This window comes from Typopeltis vanoorti, chromosome 19 (assembly GCF_054136105.1).
Source record: "Typopeltis vanoorti isolate ZY-2024b chromosome 19, IOZ_Tvanoo_1.0, whole genome shotgun sequence".
NCBI lineage: Eukaryota > Metazoa > Arthropoda > Arachnida > Uropygi > Thelyphonidae > Typopeltis > Typopeltis vanoorti.
The window spans coordinates 19,519,643-19,538,786 of NC_143567.1; the positions used below are offsets into that span (position 1 = coordinate 19,519,643).

Consider the following 19,144-nt stretch of genomic DNA (forward strand, 5'->3'; position numbering starts at 1 on the left):
AAACTCTGTGTGTGTGTACATGAAGAAAGAGTTCGCTGAGAAGATTGCGCCATAAAATAACAAAAACTGACTTCTAAGTTTCTTATTTCGGACTTCTGCGAATATTTCTTTTTGTATGTGCACGTGTGGTTATTACATATGCTAACTTGGTCGCAAATGGTCCGTGTGTGTGTGGGGGGGGGGGGTTCGGAGAAAATGACGGAGCTGATAGTACAGTCTTACCAAAATTGCTTAAGCTCATAATAGATTAGCAAAATCATCCTCTGTTATAAAGATGGAATAGATTCACATGCGAGAATCTGTTCCATCCTTCGATATCGGAAGAACTTTGAGAAATGAATGAGCAATGGTCCACACACGATAACACACAAACGGAAGAATGAAACAGTTATTCTGTGTCGGACTGTGTTTGGGACACGTTGACCTGATTTTCTTAGTGTATATAATGTGTGTGTGTGTGCAGGAGATTCGAATCGTATCGTTGTCTAGCATGGACATGTGCAATTGTTTTTCGGTGGAAGATCATGTTGATTATAGGAGGCTGGAAGTGGTTAGAATAAGATTTTTGGAATATCGAGCCCTCAGTTTAGCCGTCCATGATCCTAACATATATGACTGGCCTACAAAGTTTCGTGGAAATGGAGGTGGAATACGTAAAAACTGTCGTTCTAGGTTTTATCATTTTTTAAAAAATTAAATAAAGTAAAAGACTGCCGGAAAGAATTCTAGAAAAGGCATGACTCAGAAAAAGACCGTGTGGGATGGAGGGAACACTGAGATAATTGTCAAACTGCATTATGCACAGAATTAAGAATTAGGGAAATTTTTGGAGTGCCTCAAATGTAGGAGCAGTATTCTAATATTGGATATTTCCGTTTTTATAATATTTATACAGATTTAGCAGTTAGACTAACATAGGCGGTAACATCTTGAACCCAAAAGGACACCAAGTTTTGAAGGCGGAACAATCTCTAGATATCGCTTTTTTGTACTTGGAAAGGCTGAATGTGTAAGTCAGTCCACGAAGGAAAAACTCTCATTTGTCTGGAGATTTGCTTACTGTATTATCAGAAGTTAATGAGTGACGAGGTGAGCTCCATCAAAACTTCTCCTGGACTGCTAACGATCCACGGACCGTAGATTGAGAACTGAAGTTTCCAAACTGTCCATAATTTGATTATCGATGTTTTCTGTTGTTATTAGGTTTCCTACATTCCCACAGTTGACACAGATTATTCAGCTTATTTTAACAGGACGTAACTTGATATTGGTATAATTAAAATTTGATGGTGGTTGTTGTTCACCAATCATTTTAGGCGAAGCTGTTTCTTAGTTATTGCTACACGAACGTGTAAGTAAAATATAACATCCCTTTATCGAGTGTGTGTGCGTGTGAAATGTAGTAGAAATACTACATTTCAGGTTCGTATTTCCCACTGAAAGATGAATGAATAAAATATGAATATCCTGGCTGTCCAGAAATTGTTTCGCATGAGTCGCAACCTTTCAATGGCTGTAAGGAATTTTAGTGTTTTACAGGAAAAGCTGAATAACACATTCAATCCAATTGCATTCTCGAAATATTTTGTGTTATGGCCTTGGTTTGAGATGATCCGTTAGAGAATTCTGACGATAAACTTTGTGGCCAAAAGCTTATGGAAGTCATAATACTGTAGAATGCTTTACTTAATTCTTTGAATAACTCGACTGTATTTTAATAGCTGGGAAATAAAGAAAGAAAATATATTGCATATGGTATCAGAGTGTGTGTGTTGTTAGATCTTTTCTCTATAAATTGAAGAGTTCCTTTTGCTTATAATAGTAGGTTTTTTTAATTAACATTTAGCAGCTAACCCTTCATAAATCTGGTTTTTTTTTCTTTGGCTGTTTATCAGATAACCCCGGGAACTATATCTAGTCACTACATGGAAGTAGGAGATATAATTCTGCGGATTGGGGATCGCAAGACTTCGCAGTTGACCCAGCAGAGTGCAAATGACATGATCATCAAAGCAGGAAACTGTCTGGAGATGATTCTGTGCAAGTAAGTCATTTTATTTGTAGATCATTGGTTAGGTTTTCTTATCATAATCTTAACCTGGCCTTTGAGACAAAAAAAATAAAAAAAAGATGAAGGTGGTGTTTAAACCATAGAGAGCCAATGGCTAGAGTTCCCTTTGTCATACATCAGACCCCCCCCCCCCCCCGATTTAAGTTTTTTTTTTTTTTTTAAATTTGTTCTTACAGTTTGGACTTTATGGTAATGCCGACATAATTACTCTCATAACCAACTATAATTATAATGATTTAAAAAGAAATTACACAGTGGACTCGACTGACTTCAAGCACAGTTCTCATTTCTGTTGCTGCAATTATATTTTTGTTTACTATTACCCTGTGAGAGTACAGTTACGCAATTGTTAGCTATTATAGAACAGCACGAACTAACCTTGGCCCTCTTTCATGTAAGAACGAAAATAGAAAGAAGAATAGATACTTTTCTTCATGAGAACCTCCACAGCTCCCCCAGTTTAACTTTTTTTTTTGCTTCAAACAAACTCATTTAATGTGTACCTAACTGCCTTTTAAATGATAATCTACCATCCCAAAATTGGTCAAAATAAGCCTTCTGAGCCTGTATTAAGACAGAAAAAGATAAAGATCAAAAGCAACTGGAGTTAAGCAAAAACTATGTAATTAAGTGGCATTCTTGAAACCGTAGCCAACACATTCAGATCATTACATAGCCTGGAGTCTACAATTCTTTTGTTAACGGGATTAAAAATATACCAATCCTTCTGAATAGGATACAGTACTAGTTAATATCTAAAATTTATAAAGTTTTTAAACTTTTTGAAATATATTTTATTTTATTATTATTGTATTAAATCAGATCCAGAATCTCTTTCCATGTCGCATCTGCCACTTCAACAATACAAATGAACACCAGAACATAGCTCAGTGTCTTGTAATACGATATTTACATTGACCAGAAGCACTAGAAGCCAGTCGACAATGTATAAAAACCGTTATTTTTTTTTAATGGATGGAGACAGAAGAGATTACATGGTCATGGTTAGAGGTGCCAACATTGTTTCCAAAAATACTAAGAGTTTTTTTTTTTTTTTTTTTAAGGTCTTGTCTTCCAAGAATTGAAACATTCGTAAAAAATGAATTATATACATTAATTTTGTAATCACACCTTAAAGACGTCGCTCGTTAACAATTGATAAACCAGTTAAATTGGGGCAATGCATACGGTTTATCCCGTTTTGGGAGACCAAATGCAGAGTTTTTTGAAGCCACTTCAGGCCTCCAGTAATCGGCGCAGTGGTCTCACAGCGGGTCATGAAATTCATTTCGAAGCAATCAAAAACATTCCTGTCCACAGCGGGATTCGAACCAGCAGCCTGATGGTTGGAGAGGGGATACGCTAACTCATTCGGCCAACCAGTCCAGCCAATAGATTCATATAATTGCAGAGTTTATTTTATTTTATTTTATTTATTATTATTTTTTTCTTGTACAAAATAATATTTATCTAAATTTTGGTTAGCATCAGCCATATAATAACCTTTATTATTACTAATAATATCAAAGGCATGAGTTCTGAGCAAACGATGAGGCAAGTAATATCTTACATCGTATTTGTGTGAGCCCTCCACCGGAGAAATAATAAGACTAACTAACGCACCTTCTGGTCCTCAACCAAAAGGTTACCGGTTCGTGATTGTCTTTAGGTGGAAGATGTTCATCGTCTATACGGACTGAGCTACGGAGGCTCTAGTGGGGGTATATCATTGTGATCGCCTGGGCCTCATATATACACTCATGAGCTCGAACCTTATGATCATCCAGCCTATTTCCGGCCAACCAGACTGCAAGTTGGCCGTTAGCAGGCCCGGTGATGGCAGTATGGAGATTATTCTTATGGACATCGCTGCGTCCTCTCATCCCTCACTGAGCAAATCTTGACCGCAAATTCATATTTGGGGATTGTTCTAAATGGTGACATTTTGACCCGATGGACTGGACTCATCCAGCAAGACAACGCTACGTGTCACATGGCTCGCATTATGTAAGCATGGCGTCGACACAATTTCATCACGTGGATACTTTATTTTCATTATGAGAGAAATGGTGGGATCAAAAATTAAACATTTAAAATTTTTTTTTATCATTCTTCAAGTTATAATTCATGCTTTATGTTACAGGATATTAGCATAGTCGACAATTTTAATTATAATTTAATCACACAAAAAAAATAATATAATTTTTTTTATTTAAAAATAAATTAAAAAAAATTGAAAAATAATTCACATTATTTCGATAAATATAATTCAGACATTTGATTTAAAGTCTTCATTAGTTTATGAAAATCTTTGAAACACCTCTTCAGTTTTTGAATCCTACAAATTGATAAATAGTATGATGATAAATAAAACACTAAATACTAAATTAAATTAGTAGTAAATATCTATATCTATATGTCTATGCTTTTTTCATTTTAATATTATGTAATTGAATAAAAACTTGTTTTGTTTATTTTTATTTAGTCCTTAATTCTTCCCAGTCACTGTGTCAAGCTTAAAACCGAGTTTTACAGTTTATTATTTACTGTTCATAATACTATTGCATTTGAAAACACCAATTACATAATTATAGCCGGAATATATTTTAATCCAGCTCGTGGTGCCATCTGTAGGCGTACGAATATAACAAATCAACCTTTTTGCTAATAATGGTTCTTATTTGTTGTCCAAATTGGATGCAAATACTTTGTCCTTCCCCAGAGAATAACAGTCTGCATAATAAAAATAAAATAAATGAAAAAATATATATACAGTATCAAAATGGATAAGGATTGCATAAAACTTCATATAAAGGCCAAAAGTTGTACTAATTTATCTCATATTCGCTTTGATTTTTATATAAAATCTATAAATTAGAAAAATATATTTTTCTAATTTTCTGTTTCTTATAATACGGACTATTTAACTTTAAAATTTTATCTCTAAATAAGTTTAAATTTCTTCAATTTTCATTAATAGGATACATTAAAATATAGCATGTTAAAATATAAATTGAAGTTCAGAATTTTCCAACGCACTCAGATTTATGATCCATGATTTTTTCTATAATATCTAGCACACCATTTTGGAGGTTTGATAATTTTTCAAATATTTGCCATTTAAGATGAACTATGATATATGAAAATCAAAATATCTTTCAAATGTGGTCAGAATGACCTGTATATTAACATTAACATTTCTGGCTAGATGAGTGAAGCAAAATTGCTTTTCATATTCCCCTTTGTCTTGTAATGGAAGAACTTTGAATGGAGTGTTTGTGAGCTATATGCTCGCCCATTGAGGACAGTGAAGTTAGTTGCATTCAGCTGAACTTAAAATAGATTTTAGTCTTTTATATTTGTTGATTTCTTCTTCATTGTATTCCGAGGCTTCCTTGATTAACGGGTTTGGATGGTTACTTGTCTTGGTAAAGAACTTCTCACCTAGATTTATGAGAAAGGAAGAGATATAAGGGATATTAACTTCTCTATGGATCTGGGTGTTTCTTATGAACCAGGGGGCATCCAGAATCATCCTCAGGCACTTATTCTGTAATCTCTGAAGTTTTAGAATGTTTGAATTTGCGGTGTGGCTCCAAGCTGGGGATGCGTAAGTGATAACCGGTCTAATTACCATCTTGTAAATTGTTAATTTTGTTTGCGTGTCCAGTTTACTTTGTCTGTTGATCATAGGGTAGAGCTCTGCTAAGACGTTGGATGTCTTTGAGGTAATGTAACTAATGTGTTTGTTGAATAGGAGTTTACTATCAAGAATCACTCCAAGATATTTAACTTCAGTCTGCCATGGAATCTTTACTCCCAATAAATAAATATCCTCCATAGTGTGGATTTTCTTTCTAGTAAACAGTATGACTGAGCTTTTCTGGGGGTTAACTTGGATCCTCCAGTCTGCCATCCACTTTTTTTAAAGTGTGTATGCTATTTTGTAGTCTTTTAGTTGCCAGTTTTGGGCTCAATGATCTTGCCATCAGTGCCGTATCATCTGCATATAATGCAGTGAATGTTGTTCTTGGGTTCAGAGGGATGTCTGGTACATAGATTGAAAACAGGAGAGGTGCCAGAAGAGATCCTTGAGGTACGCCTGCCGAGATCCTGCGTCTGGTCGAAACCGTTTCGCCTATCCTGACATGCATACATCTGTCTTTCAGGTAAGAATGTATTACCTTGATTAGCCTGACTGGAAAATTAAATTTTATCAGTTTGTAGAGAAAACCTTGATGCCATACTTTATCAAACGCCTTCTCTGCGTCGATGAAGATGGCAGCTATATTGAGTTTCCAGTTGAAACCTTTAGTAATGATTTCTACCAGCCGGTGCACTTATTGAGCTGTACTATGGGCCCTACGGAAGTCGAACTGTTCGTTAGGCAAAATTCCTAACTTATCTGTTTCTGCTTGGAATCTTGAGAGGATCACTTTCTCTGTCACCCTTCCGAGGCTGGATAATAGGCTTATGGGTCTGTAGCTTTCAGGAAGGTGAGCATTTTTTCCTGGCTTCTTCAGTGGTATGATTGTGGCTGTTTTCCATGTAGTAGGGAAATGCTGGAATCTAAAGATGGCATTTGTAATGTTGACGAGATGGACTATGGCCTTTCTTGGAAGTAGTTTTACTATTCTGTTAGTTATGCCATTCGCTCCTGGAGCTTTTTTATTGTTTAGATAGGAGATGATATTTATCATTTCTGTTGGATATGTAGGAGTGATTTGTTCAGAGTTGACAGTGTTCTGTCTTAAGGTTGACCTAACATGACGATGAATCTTGTACATAAGGTTGATATTTAAATTAGTATACGATGGGTTGCACTGAGATTCTAGGTTATCTACTAGAGCTTCGGCTTTCTCTTCATCTTTGTGAACTGTCCCTTTCTTGGTTTGGATAGGGGGTATGAGTTGCTTTTTTGGTGCGGATTGCTCTTAAGAATTTCCATACAGAATGATCTTCAGTATTGATGTTAGCCAATTTGGTTTCCCATTGATGGTTTCTGTGTTTTTGAAGAACTTCTCGGACCTGCCTGTTTAAATTGTTCAATACTGTTTTATCTTGTGGGGCTCTGGTATTGTGGTATCTCTTCCTGGCTTTATTTTTTTCTCTGATTAGGTCCATGATTTCTTCAGGGATACAGTTAGTTGGGTTGAAGACAGTGGATTGTCTGACTGATTCAATTGCTTTCTGAATTTGTATGGTTAAATTATTTATTGCTGTGTCAATCTCTTCCTTTTTACTGATATTGGGTACCGGACCAATATGATCGAAAAGAACCTTGGCTAATTTATCCCATGGTATGAATGTATGCAGAGGAGAGAATTGATCTGATAAACCTAGATTAAGCACTATGGGACTGTGGTCAGAAGATAATTCGTTGACTGATTCCAATTTGAATTGGTATCTTAAATTTTTAAAGATGACAATGTCCAGCACATCCGAGCCACCCGAAGGGCTGAAATGGGTGGGCTCAGTAGGGCCAGCCACTACAACAGAGTTGAGCATTGCATAGTTGAAAAGTGTGTGGCCTTTGGTGTTAGTAGATGAGCTGTACCAAGAAGTGTGTTTTGAGTTGAAATCTCCTGCTATTATTATGGAGTCATTTGGCCCAAGTATGGAGTCCAGATCTGTTGTCAGCAGAGGAATGCTTGGAGGGTTATATGCAGCATAGATCTTGACACCGGTCAATGTACCTCCACACCGGTCACCTCCAGGTTTACTGTTTTGGGCTTGTCTATTGTGTTTTAATTCAAATAACTCTTTATATATATGGCTGTGCCTCCACCTCTTGTGCCAATTCTACGTTTCTGTACATAGTGTATCCACGGATTTTTGGGTTATTAGCTAATCTTGATTGGCGTGTTTCACCAATCAAGATGATATCAGCACTGAGACGATTTGAAAATTCTTGTAGTTCCAAAATCTTGTTCATCAATCCATTTGCATTCCATTCTATTATCTTAAGAGCTTTTGGTTTGAATTTACTACTCATGACAGATGGTTGTTATAATGTTTTGAGTGCTTTGCAGGAATCTCTTTCTGGAAGATGTTGAGGGGCACGTCTTGCTGAATTTTTGCAGCATAGTGGCAAGTGAGGCTGTTAAAACGGATGTTATGTTGGAGCTTTCTAGCTCAGCTCGAGAGATGTAGGAGGCTTAGTTCTTGCAGCCTCAGCATATGTTTTAGTCATGGTTGTTCCTTCTTGTGAGGTAGAAGGCAAGGTGTTTCGGACTGGAAGACGATTTGTTTGGTTGCTTTAAACGTTGTTACGTGGCAGAGCAAGATTGACTTTTGTTGGGCCTCGGTTTTTTGGATTGGAAAGGCATCCCTTGTAGTTGGCGGGGTGATGTCCTCTGCAGTTTGCATAGCATGCTGGAGTTGTGCGAGGTTTGGTGCAAGAGATGGTCTGGTGTCCCTCGCCGCACTTCAAGCATCTGTAGGCTGCCTTACATAATTTTTGGGCATGTCCAAATCTTTGGCATCTATGACACTGACCTGCAGATGCTCTTTTCCTTAGAGGCTCAGTTGTAATTTTGAGACCGCATACTACAGTCAGTTCATAGATCTGCTTTTGTGTTTATTTCCACCAGCACCAAAGGCATTGGTCTTTTATCTGCTCTGAGCTTCTGCTCACTTTAACTGGGGACAGGCCCTGTCTGGAGAGATCAGTGGACACATCTTCAGGAGTGATACCTTCAGCTATCCCACGTAGAACAACTTTCAGGTTCTTTCGCTAGGTAAAGTGAAGGTGTGGTATGGGACGCTAGCTTTGTCCATAAATCTGGTCATCTGTCTGTAATCCGAGACAGTAGAGGGTTGTATTTTAACTCCTTCATCTGTGTTTTTAGCCCATGAGAAAGATGTTTTGTTCTCTTAGGGCTGATGAGATAGGGATCCGTTTTTCTTTATCCCTTAATATGACTGGTGGTATCTTTTCTTTAGGACCATTGAGTGCTTCTATCCCTGTTGTTTTGGATTCTTCCACATTTTCCTTTTCTTTTTCACCAATTGGAACTCGGTATCAGTTACCAAGGTATGATAACTGCTGTCCTGGAATGTGGCATCTTCCATACTTGGGGAATGTGCTAAATCTGATTGTGTCTGAGTTGTGGGCTCTTCAATCATGTCAACCATATTATCCTCTGTGACAGCTGTGGGGGGGAATGTGTCAAAGAGCTTGACTTTTCCTGGCCAATTATCACTCAGCAGCTTTCCCAGTCTGAGGAATTCAAAGTAAACTTCCTCGAATTTAGCCTCATTTAGAGGTTTTGCCATGACAATAAGTTAGAAATGTGTTAAGTCACGGATGGAGAAAGAGTAGAGATTGCTCAGGTGTTCCGAGTAGGTAAAGATAATCCTGTGGACTTTTGAGGATTCACTAGCAAATCCCGTCCCGTAGACACACTAAGGTGTCTACCAGAAATAAGATGTCGCAATATGAAATACAACAATGGCGATACTATCGCATTAGGCCTAGCGTATCGCCCTTGTAAATTCAATTGACTTACCTGGATAAACCAGTATGAAAAATAAAGTGCCTGTTTATGGCAGCAAGTAATTAACTGATATTACTAATGAATAAGCATAAATGTCTAAAAACATATCAGTCAAATTCACCATCAATAATACGCGAAACGAAACACTAACACGCAAGCTGCCATCTTAGAAAATCCTGGCATTGTCAGAAAGACCTGTATATATAATAATAATAATAATTTGTCCTTATAAGGACTGGCTTAAAGGGGCGAAGCAAGAATGCTTTTCATCTTCCCCGTTATCTGTAGAGGACGGTATAAGGATAAGGTGTTATTGAGCAATTAAAGCTCTGATCATGGCAGGAGGTTAACAGCAATAGCAGAGCCTGAGTTAAAACTTCATTGGCTACAGCATTGCCATCCATTACCCTCCAAGGGCATTGGATATATATATATATATATATATATATATATATATATATATATATATATATATATATATATATATATATATATATACACAGTATATATATATATAGTGTGTGTGTGTGAGATGTATCTAGAATAAATAGTTATTTCTATGAAGTATAAATGAAATATATTGTAGAATTTAAAATAAATTTATTTCATGCATAAAAATTTTATATAAATAATTAAAAACTAACTTTAGATAGATGATCAGGAAGAATTATCTCAATTAATACGAATTTTACTAATTAAATCATTTTAATTTAAAAAAAATAAATGTTCAAAAGAATTTTTAAATAATCTGATATATAAAATCAATTAAAAAAACAATTTAACTTAATCTGTTATTAGTGAACAGTGCCTAATGAAATAAAATCATGCAGGAAAAAAGCGAGTTATCGTCTGCTAATCCTGGAATTGCTGTCGTTATTCTTGTGAAAAATAATTTGAATTTTGATAGCTACAACAGTATGTTTTCTCTACACAAAAGAGTTATTTGTAGTGAAGTCAACGACAGATAAATGTGATCAAGAAATAATGACTATTAATTCAGGATAATACCCGAATTATTAAATAACGTTATTGCTTATGAAAATTGGTCAGAAACTGCAGAACTGACCTTAATATTAATTATAAATTATAATTACTGTTTTATAATTTAAATACTGCATTGAGAATAATATTTTAATATAACTCCCTTCTCAAATTGTGAAATTATTTATATATGTAGGTGGCGTCTCTTAATGAAAGGTCGTAAACCAATAGACATTAATATGGTAGTTGGGCTAAGTTTATTTTTTACTTTTTCCCACTACCCTTGAAGGGAGAAAGAGTGTTTTTTGTTTTTTTTTTAATTACCCAATAATACATCAGTATTCATACAGTGAGTGGAGTTATATAATTTCCAAGCAATTTCGGGCTTCCAATGATTTTAAGTTAATCTTCCACCTAAATACGTTTACAGAACTGTTTTCATTGGGTAATACTGAAAGAGAAATTCTGCATTTCGCAGTAAATGAGTTGTCTGTATTAACATTTAGCAAACGATTCCCTTGTAAACAATAATTGTGCCTTACCATTCGTCGAGTGACTTTTATATTTGACTTAATCATGTCGTGTGTAGGGTGCTATCTTTGATTCTCTCAAACTATGTACCTCCGCACATTTTTATTGTACTGTTAATTATTTTAATGTTTAAAATATTACGTTGTCGTGCCCACAGAAGCTGTACAGTGTCACAAACTCGGATGTGCGCTGTGCATTGTCGTGATGGCTGATTTACTGATGCTGATCGAGCCCAAATGAACTGGAGGGGGGGGGGGAGAAAATTTCGTTCCCTTAACAGATTTGTGCCAAATGCTTTATTTGCTGTATTAAAATATATTCTTCGTAACCAATGGTCAGCATTTGGGCAGAACTTCGCAAAAGTGGTCAAAAGTAAGATATGGGCAATTATTGTACAGGATGGGTCAAAATAGGGAAACAGGTCAATGGTGTCATGTGTAAAATGGCAGGACTCATATATCAGTTGGGAATTAATCCAGTGATGAAGACCTTATTACATTTCGATCACAATACTATCATTTTAATAGGAACTTATGAAATTTTGTCAAATGTTGCGAATAGTTCTGTTGCACTTTTTAAGAGATTCTTCATACACTTTGTTGAAAGTTTTTCCACTTGGTTGTACTATAAATAAAAGATACTAAGAAATTATATACTTGGTTTAATCCTTTATACATATGTGCTTTGCATTATGGGATACTAAGGCAAGTGATGAGAACTTGTACCACCTTTACCACGAGTTGCCCCAGTCCTGAAAATACTTCAGGCGCAAACTTGTTTGCTTACACTTGGATAAAGAATTAAACCCAGAATATAATTCTTTGGTATCTTTAATTTATAGTATAACCAAATGGAAAAACATCCAACAACTTTCTCTAATACAGAGTATTTTAATAATAAGATGTGACGCCTTTTGGCAACTCGTATATGAAAAAATGATTTCTGCATTGCTGTAGCCAATGAAGTTCTAACTGAGGTTCGGCTATTGCTGTTACCCTCCTTTGCGTCTAGCTCCAAGCCTCTGTGCACAAATATTAAACATTCTTCCTAAAGAGCAGTTTGGATTTCGTCAATTCCATAGAACCACCCAACAGATACGTAGACTAATCCAATACATCTCCATTGAATACAATTGGCATCAATGCACTGAGGCTGTTTTCCTTGACATAGCCAGTGCATTTGATAAAATTGTCTGTATTTGGCATTTCGGATTACTTCATGAACTGATCTCAACTGGAATACTATTGGAAATGGTTCACCTAATTAAATCATACCTTTTTTGACAGGCATATGCAAATCAAGATCAACGGTACAGTATCAGCCCAGAAAGGTATCTTGGCTGGAGTCCCACAAGGATCCTTACTAGCTCCGATTCTGTTTTCCATATACATATCTGTCCTGCACAATCCATTGTTATCCATCGTGGCCCTATATGCGGATGATACAGCAATATTATCCAGATCTCTACAACCACATTTTGCCATCAAAAAACTGCAAGAAAACCTACTACAGATTGACAAATGGTTCTCCAAATGGAGATTGCATTAAATCCCCAGAAGAGCATAACCATGCTATTCACCAGAAGACCGATGCTTCCTAAAGGGGACATCTTCCTGTTTAACACAAAAATTCCGTGAAAAACAGAAGTCAAATACCTTGGTGTACTACTGGACAGAAGGCTGACTTTCAGCAGTCATATCAAGGCTCTCTGTGCAAAGGCATCAAAAGCCATTGCTCCACTCTATCCTCCATCAGGACACAGATGTCCCCTATATTTACACTTTCCTGCAAACTATTGCAACAAAGTTCTTTTCAAAAAGCATCTGCACATCCCAATAAACTGGTTCAACTAGCTGCAAATGACGATGCAACGGATTTCTTCAAACATAAAAGCCATCTTGAACTCCAATTCTGATATTTAATCTCCAAGCCCGCTCAGGGCAAGTAATTGGCTCATAAATTTTTCCACTCACTGTTTCCCTATCAGATAGCGGGGAGTATGAAAAGCATTTTCCTTCACCCTTGAAGTCAGAAATGTTAATCGTTAATCCTTTGGGTGTTGCTCCCCCTGATGTGCTTTTGTGCGGAAGTGGTTGTGCTAAGGCTGTAGCCAATGAAGGTTTAACTGAGGCTCGGCTATTGCTGTTTCCTGGTCTGGCTCTCACGGATGTGCTTCGCAGAAGGAGCAGTCCTTTCCCTGAGATATGAGCGACTCTGCTTGGGGGTAGGGTTTTGCCTGTCTCTGAGTGGGGCCACCGCTGAGATTATGGTTCTGCTCGGTGGTGGGGGAGGAGCCACCCCTGAGTTAAACGATCTTTCGGGTTGCTGATTGTTGGGGGATCGCACGAGTTTTTGGAGAGGTAACCCCGCACTTGAAACCGGTCTGGGTGGTGACCCTTCCCATAATGCATAGCATTATACATATCCTGACGGACATGTGCTTTGCATTATGGGATACTAAGGCAAGTGATGCGAAGTCATAAGCTTCTATATAAGAGTTTCCCCAGTCCTGAAAATAATTCAGGCGCAAACTTGTTTGCTTACACTTGGATAAAGGATTAAAACAAGTATATAATTTCTTGGTATCTTTTATTTACACTTCATCCACCTTCTTGAACCAAGACACAACTCTTCTTCAACATTATACAACCGTGCGCCAGCCATCTGTTTTTTTTTTTTTTTTAATCCTTAGTTGTCCATATTCCTCTTTAACCGCATTTAAAGGAGTTCATCATCAAATCCCTTATATGTACCCTCAGGTGGTGTACAGGATATTATGATTAGTTCTACATGAAAAACTTATATCATTACTAACTTCCTTTCAACAATTTTTCTCCAAATTAATTTGTTATCTTTCAAAACATTAACGTCATCAGATCATATTTCAGATCATACATCACTTTGTACCTTAGAAGACAGAATCCACCTATATCTTGGTCTTCCTCTGGGTCGTTATGCTGCCCACCTGGCAGAGAACACTTGTTTTGCTAATCTTTCTTCTCCCATTCTGTTTAAGTGACCATACCACCTGAGATTAGCTCTGCTAAAGCATTCCTGGATGCTGACAATGTCAAGTTCTTTCCTAATATCCTCGTTTTTAATATGATATTGCCATTGATGCCCTCTATTCATGCCCCTAATCTTTCTCAGGACTCTCATATCTGCGGTCTCTAGTCTTTGGTCAAGTGTTTTACTTCTGACCCAGCTCTCAGATCCATAAGTTAAAACTGGTTTGAACACCGTCTTGTATACAGCGAACTTAGTGTTTCGACTAATTTCTCTCTTATTCCATATGAATTTATTCAATTGACTTCCCACCATACCAGCTTTGCTGATTCTGTTGTCTATTTCCATATTTAATCTTCACTAAAAATCGTGCCTAGGTAGCTGAAATGTTTTACTTGTTCTATAAGTTCTCCATTCACAATGTAGTTGATATTTTCAATGTTTCTGCCCATTTTTTTTTGTCTTTTTTAATGCTGACCTTCATACCATATCTATTACACCAGTTATTCAGTTTAGTCAGGATTTCTTGAAGACGTGTCTTGGATTTATTTAGAACATCATCTGCATAAAGCAAAGAAATTAACATCTCCAATTTTGATATCATGTTTAATACCACTTTCCTTCATAATGTGATCCATATAGATAATGAATAACAGAGGGGATAATGTACACCCTTGGCCCACACCTGACTTAACATCAAACCATCTTCCTGTACCTCCTTCAATTCTAACTGCTGACTAACAACTCAAATATTTTAATAATATTTAATAAACTCTAAGGTACCATACAACTGTAGGGTGTCAATGGGGAATTATATCAAGCAACTGTAGCGTTTTGATTAGCTTTTCTCTTGGCTCCTTTTCATGAGCCTTTTCCAGATCTATGAAACTTAAATACAGATCTTTGTTCTTCACCTTTGTTCTACAGCTTGTTCTTCACCAAGCTTCTCTTCCACAATTTTTATCTTAGCTATTTATCAAGTATACTTGAATAAATCTTACCAGGAATGGAAATAGATGGGTGCTATGAGAGCTCTACTCCAATCATCCGGACTTTGACTATCTGACTAGGCCTTCTGAATTATTCAGTGCGGCCATTGTAAAACTTTTATACTATTGATATGCGTTCCTGTTGGAAGTTTTCTACCACCGTGCACACACTTCCTGTTTCATTTATCATTCTTTCAAAGTAATTACTCTATACATCGAGGAGATCTATTTCTCCAGTTTCCATGTCACCTTTATCATCTCTAATTCCTTTTATACCACTCTTTCCTCCATTTCTAGGCTTTTTGAACAACCTTCAGAATATATTAATGATAAATGCACGTAAACACAAGAAAGATATTTAATTAACCAAATATTTCGGTCTGGAAATAGCAGACCATCCTCAGTGGTATTACAAGAACGGTTATAAAAAATACAAGCTAGAATACTAACAATAGATCGTTTAAAATAGAACACGCCGCGTGATGTTATATCACTAAGTATGAAACGGAATATTTTGAAGTAGAGACATGATTAAAAAAAAAAATTAATGAGTAATCTTGATTAGACTTTCCCAGATTTTTGATCTAGATATACGGTCATTAGGATTCAGGTCGGGACGATGGAGCAAGGCCTCCGCGCTTTCCTTGAACAAACGTTCAAGCCTATAACGGGATTTATGCAAGAGGCGAGTCCTGGTCCAAAGGATGTTGTGGTCAGTTTCAATCCTGCGCTGAGCCAATCCAGACTTTTCAGGTTTGTTGTGAAGAATGGAGGATTAATGTTCTTGGATTCTTTTTTCAAGAGAACGTCCGGTTTGTCCAAAATAAGAGAGATCACAGTTGCACGGAATTTGATAAACTCTACGAAGAGATAAAGTTGAGCGTTTGTCTTTAGGAGAAGGAAAATGAGAAGACAATTTGTTAATAGGTGAATACGTAGTTGTTAAATCATATTTCTTTAAAATTCTTGCGATAGGTTCTGAAATACCGGAGATACAAGGAATTGGCACTCGACGCATTGAAACTTTGTTGTTTTGTGGAGGATTATAAGAATCGAGAAGATGTTGAGTACTCTTTTCAGAAAAGCCATTGAGTTTCATGTGTTGTTGGATAGTAGAAAGTTCTTTCTGTACATAATCAAAAGTGGAACAATTAGTTTTGGCTCTTCTGATGAGGCATTTTATAATTCCCGTTTTTTGACATGAATGATGGGCTGATTCTTCAAGAATATAACGACCTGTGAACGTTAGTTTCCTGTATACGGTAAACGTAAGAATATTTGAAGGTGATCGGATGAGGAGAACGTCTAAAAAAGATAACTGGTTGTTTTCTTCTATTTCCATAGTAAACTATATACGATGATGCAAGGAATTAATACTGTTTAAAAAAGACGTTCTAGACGTTCTCCTCATCCGGTCACTTTCAAATATTCTTACGTTTACCGTATACAGGAAACCAACGTTCACAGGTCGTTATATTCTTGAAGAATCAGCCCATCATTCATGTCAAAAAACGGGAATTATAAAATGCCTCATCAGAAGAGCCAAAACTAATTGTTCCACTTTTGATTATCTACAGAAAGAACTTTCTACTATCCAACAACACATGAAACTCAATGGCTTTTCTGAAAAGAGTACTCAACATCTTCTCGATTCTTATAATCCTCCACAAAACAACAAAGTTTCAATGCGTCGAGTGCCAATTCCTTGTATCTCCGGTATTTCAGAACCTATCGCAAGAATTTTAAAGAAATATGAGTTAACAGCTACGTATTCACCTATTAACAAATTGTCTTCTCATTTTCCTTCTCCTAAAGACAAACGCTCAACTTTATCTCTTCGTAGAGTTTATCAAATTCCGTGCAACTGTGATCTCTCTTATTTTGGACAAACCGGACGTTCTCTTGAAAAAAGAATCCAAGAACATCAATCCTCCATTCTTCACAACAAACATGAAAAGTCTGGATTGGCTCAGCACGGGATTGAAACTGACCACAACATCCTTTGGTCCAGGACTCGCCGATTACGTAGATCCCGTTATAGGTTCGAACGTTTGTTCAAGGAAAGCGTGGAAGCCTTGCTCCATCGCCCCAACCTGAATCGTAATGACTGTATATCTATATCAAAAATCTGGGAAAGTCTAATCAAGATTACTCATTAATTTTTTTTTTTTCCAATCATGTCTCTACTTCAAAATATTCCGTTTCATACTTAGTGATATAACATCACGCGGCGTGTTCTATTTTAAACGATCTATTGTTAATATTCTAGCTTGTATTTTTTATAACCTTTCTTGTAATACCACTGAGGATGGTCTGCTATTTCCAGACGGAAATATTTGGTTAATTAAATATCTTTCTTGTGTTTACGTGCATTTTTCATTTAGTCTTATGTCACAAGTATCCTTAAAACAGCAAATTCAGAATATCTTACCACCTTCTTCATATTTATTTTCTATGTTCTTGCCAAACTCCTCTCATGATTTTTATTTAGCTAGTTTTACAGAGTGTTTAGATTTCTTACATTTGCCTCTGTATTCTCTAAGAACACAAGCTGACTTACACCATTTTCCAGGAACTTTTGATATGCTTTCTTCTTTTCCTTCACTGCCTCTCTAACTTCCTGTGTCCACCAGGGAGTTCTGATTTTTCTATCCTTGCAGACAACCTCACCACATGCCTCTCTGGCTGAATCAATCAGGGTTTTCTTCAAGGCTTGCCACTGAATCTCCAAGGTCTTTTTTTTCCTGTTCCTGTTCTCGAACTCTTTCATTTTTTCTTCAATAACCTTTGTGTGTACAGTTGTATATATTTCGTCTACAGTTCACATCTGAGAGCTGCTCAACTTTTATTCGCTTTAAAACTTTCTTACATGTTATTCTTTTCAATATGAAATTCAATTTTATCCTGCTCAAGACTAAATAGTGATCGCTTCCAATTTCAAATCCTCTGTACACCCTGGTGTCCTGCACCAGGGAGAAAACATCACTATCAACAATAACATAGTCAATGAGACTTTTCTTATTCCTAGCCTCTTCTCTCCATGTGAATTTGTGCACATTTTTATGTTGGAACATGGTGTTAGTAATAACCAAACCACATCATGAGGAGAAATCCAACAGGTATTTGCCATTATTATTAGCTTTGCTCTTTGCTCCAAATTTTTCCAAAATATTTTTGTATGCCTGACAATCATTTCCTACTCTGCTATTTAGATTCCCAACAAGAACCAATTTTTTCATTGTGTCAGTTGCTTTTTCTAAAGCGTCAAAAAATTCCTCCACTTCTACCTTAGCAGAACCTTCTGTGGGACCATAGGCACAAATAAGTTTCATTGTCCAGTTCCCCATTCTCATATTTGCCCACATTACTCTACTTGAGACTGCCTGCCATTCAAGAAGATTAGCCTCGTATTTTGTGTTGAATACTATGGCTACTCCTTCTTTTCCTTGATTGTCATTGCCTGAATATAACATTTTGTATTTATTGCTCAGAAAGATTTCACCAGTTTTGGTCTTTTTTGTTTCAGTCATCCCTATTATGTCGATCTCGTACTTATCCAATTAATTAAATGTCACAACTAATTTAGAAAAGGAGATAAAGGAGTAACAAGATTTTTGAGTTGCCATGATCATTAAAGACTACGTTATATTAAGCAAATGCATGCAAGCATCCCTTATCATAATTTCTCTGCATCCAAAAGGTTTTGAAAACGTAGCATATGATACACGTATGGTGACTGCTAGTAAGTAGAGTGAAGGCTCATGTATTTCATCTTCAGATGAATATTTTCAGTGTAGGTATAGAAGATATAAACTAGAGAGAGAGAGAGAGAATGACCTACTATCACTAAAAGAGGAATGTACTAATTGTTCTATGTTGGACCGGAGAGTCAAGAATTATGGCAGCATTTATACTGTTTAATTTATTTCTGATCAGATACTTGAAAAGTTTGACAAAGTGATTACATTTTAGGAATAATTTTAAAATATACCATTGAAAAACATCATTATTTAAGTAGGAGTCTGTTAACAGTTTATCTTATTGAGTAGGTGCTACTTAAAAGCGAA

General features: G+C 36.4%; 1 protein-coding gene across 1 annotated transcript in view; it reads left to right on the forward strand.

Moving 5' to 3' along the window:
* LOC150095891 (uncharacterized) overlaps positions 1-19,144 on the forward strand; it is a 96,672-nt gene that overhangs the window by 16,976 nt on the left and 60,552 nt on the right. Inside the window, exon 2 of the mRNA XM_090409111.1 lies at positions 1,896-2,044. Within this exon, the coding sequence (XP_090265237.1) occupies positions 1,896-2,044 (149 nt within the window). The remainder of the gene's footprint in view (positions 1-1,895; positions 2,045-19,144) is intronic.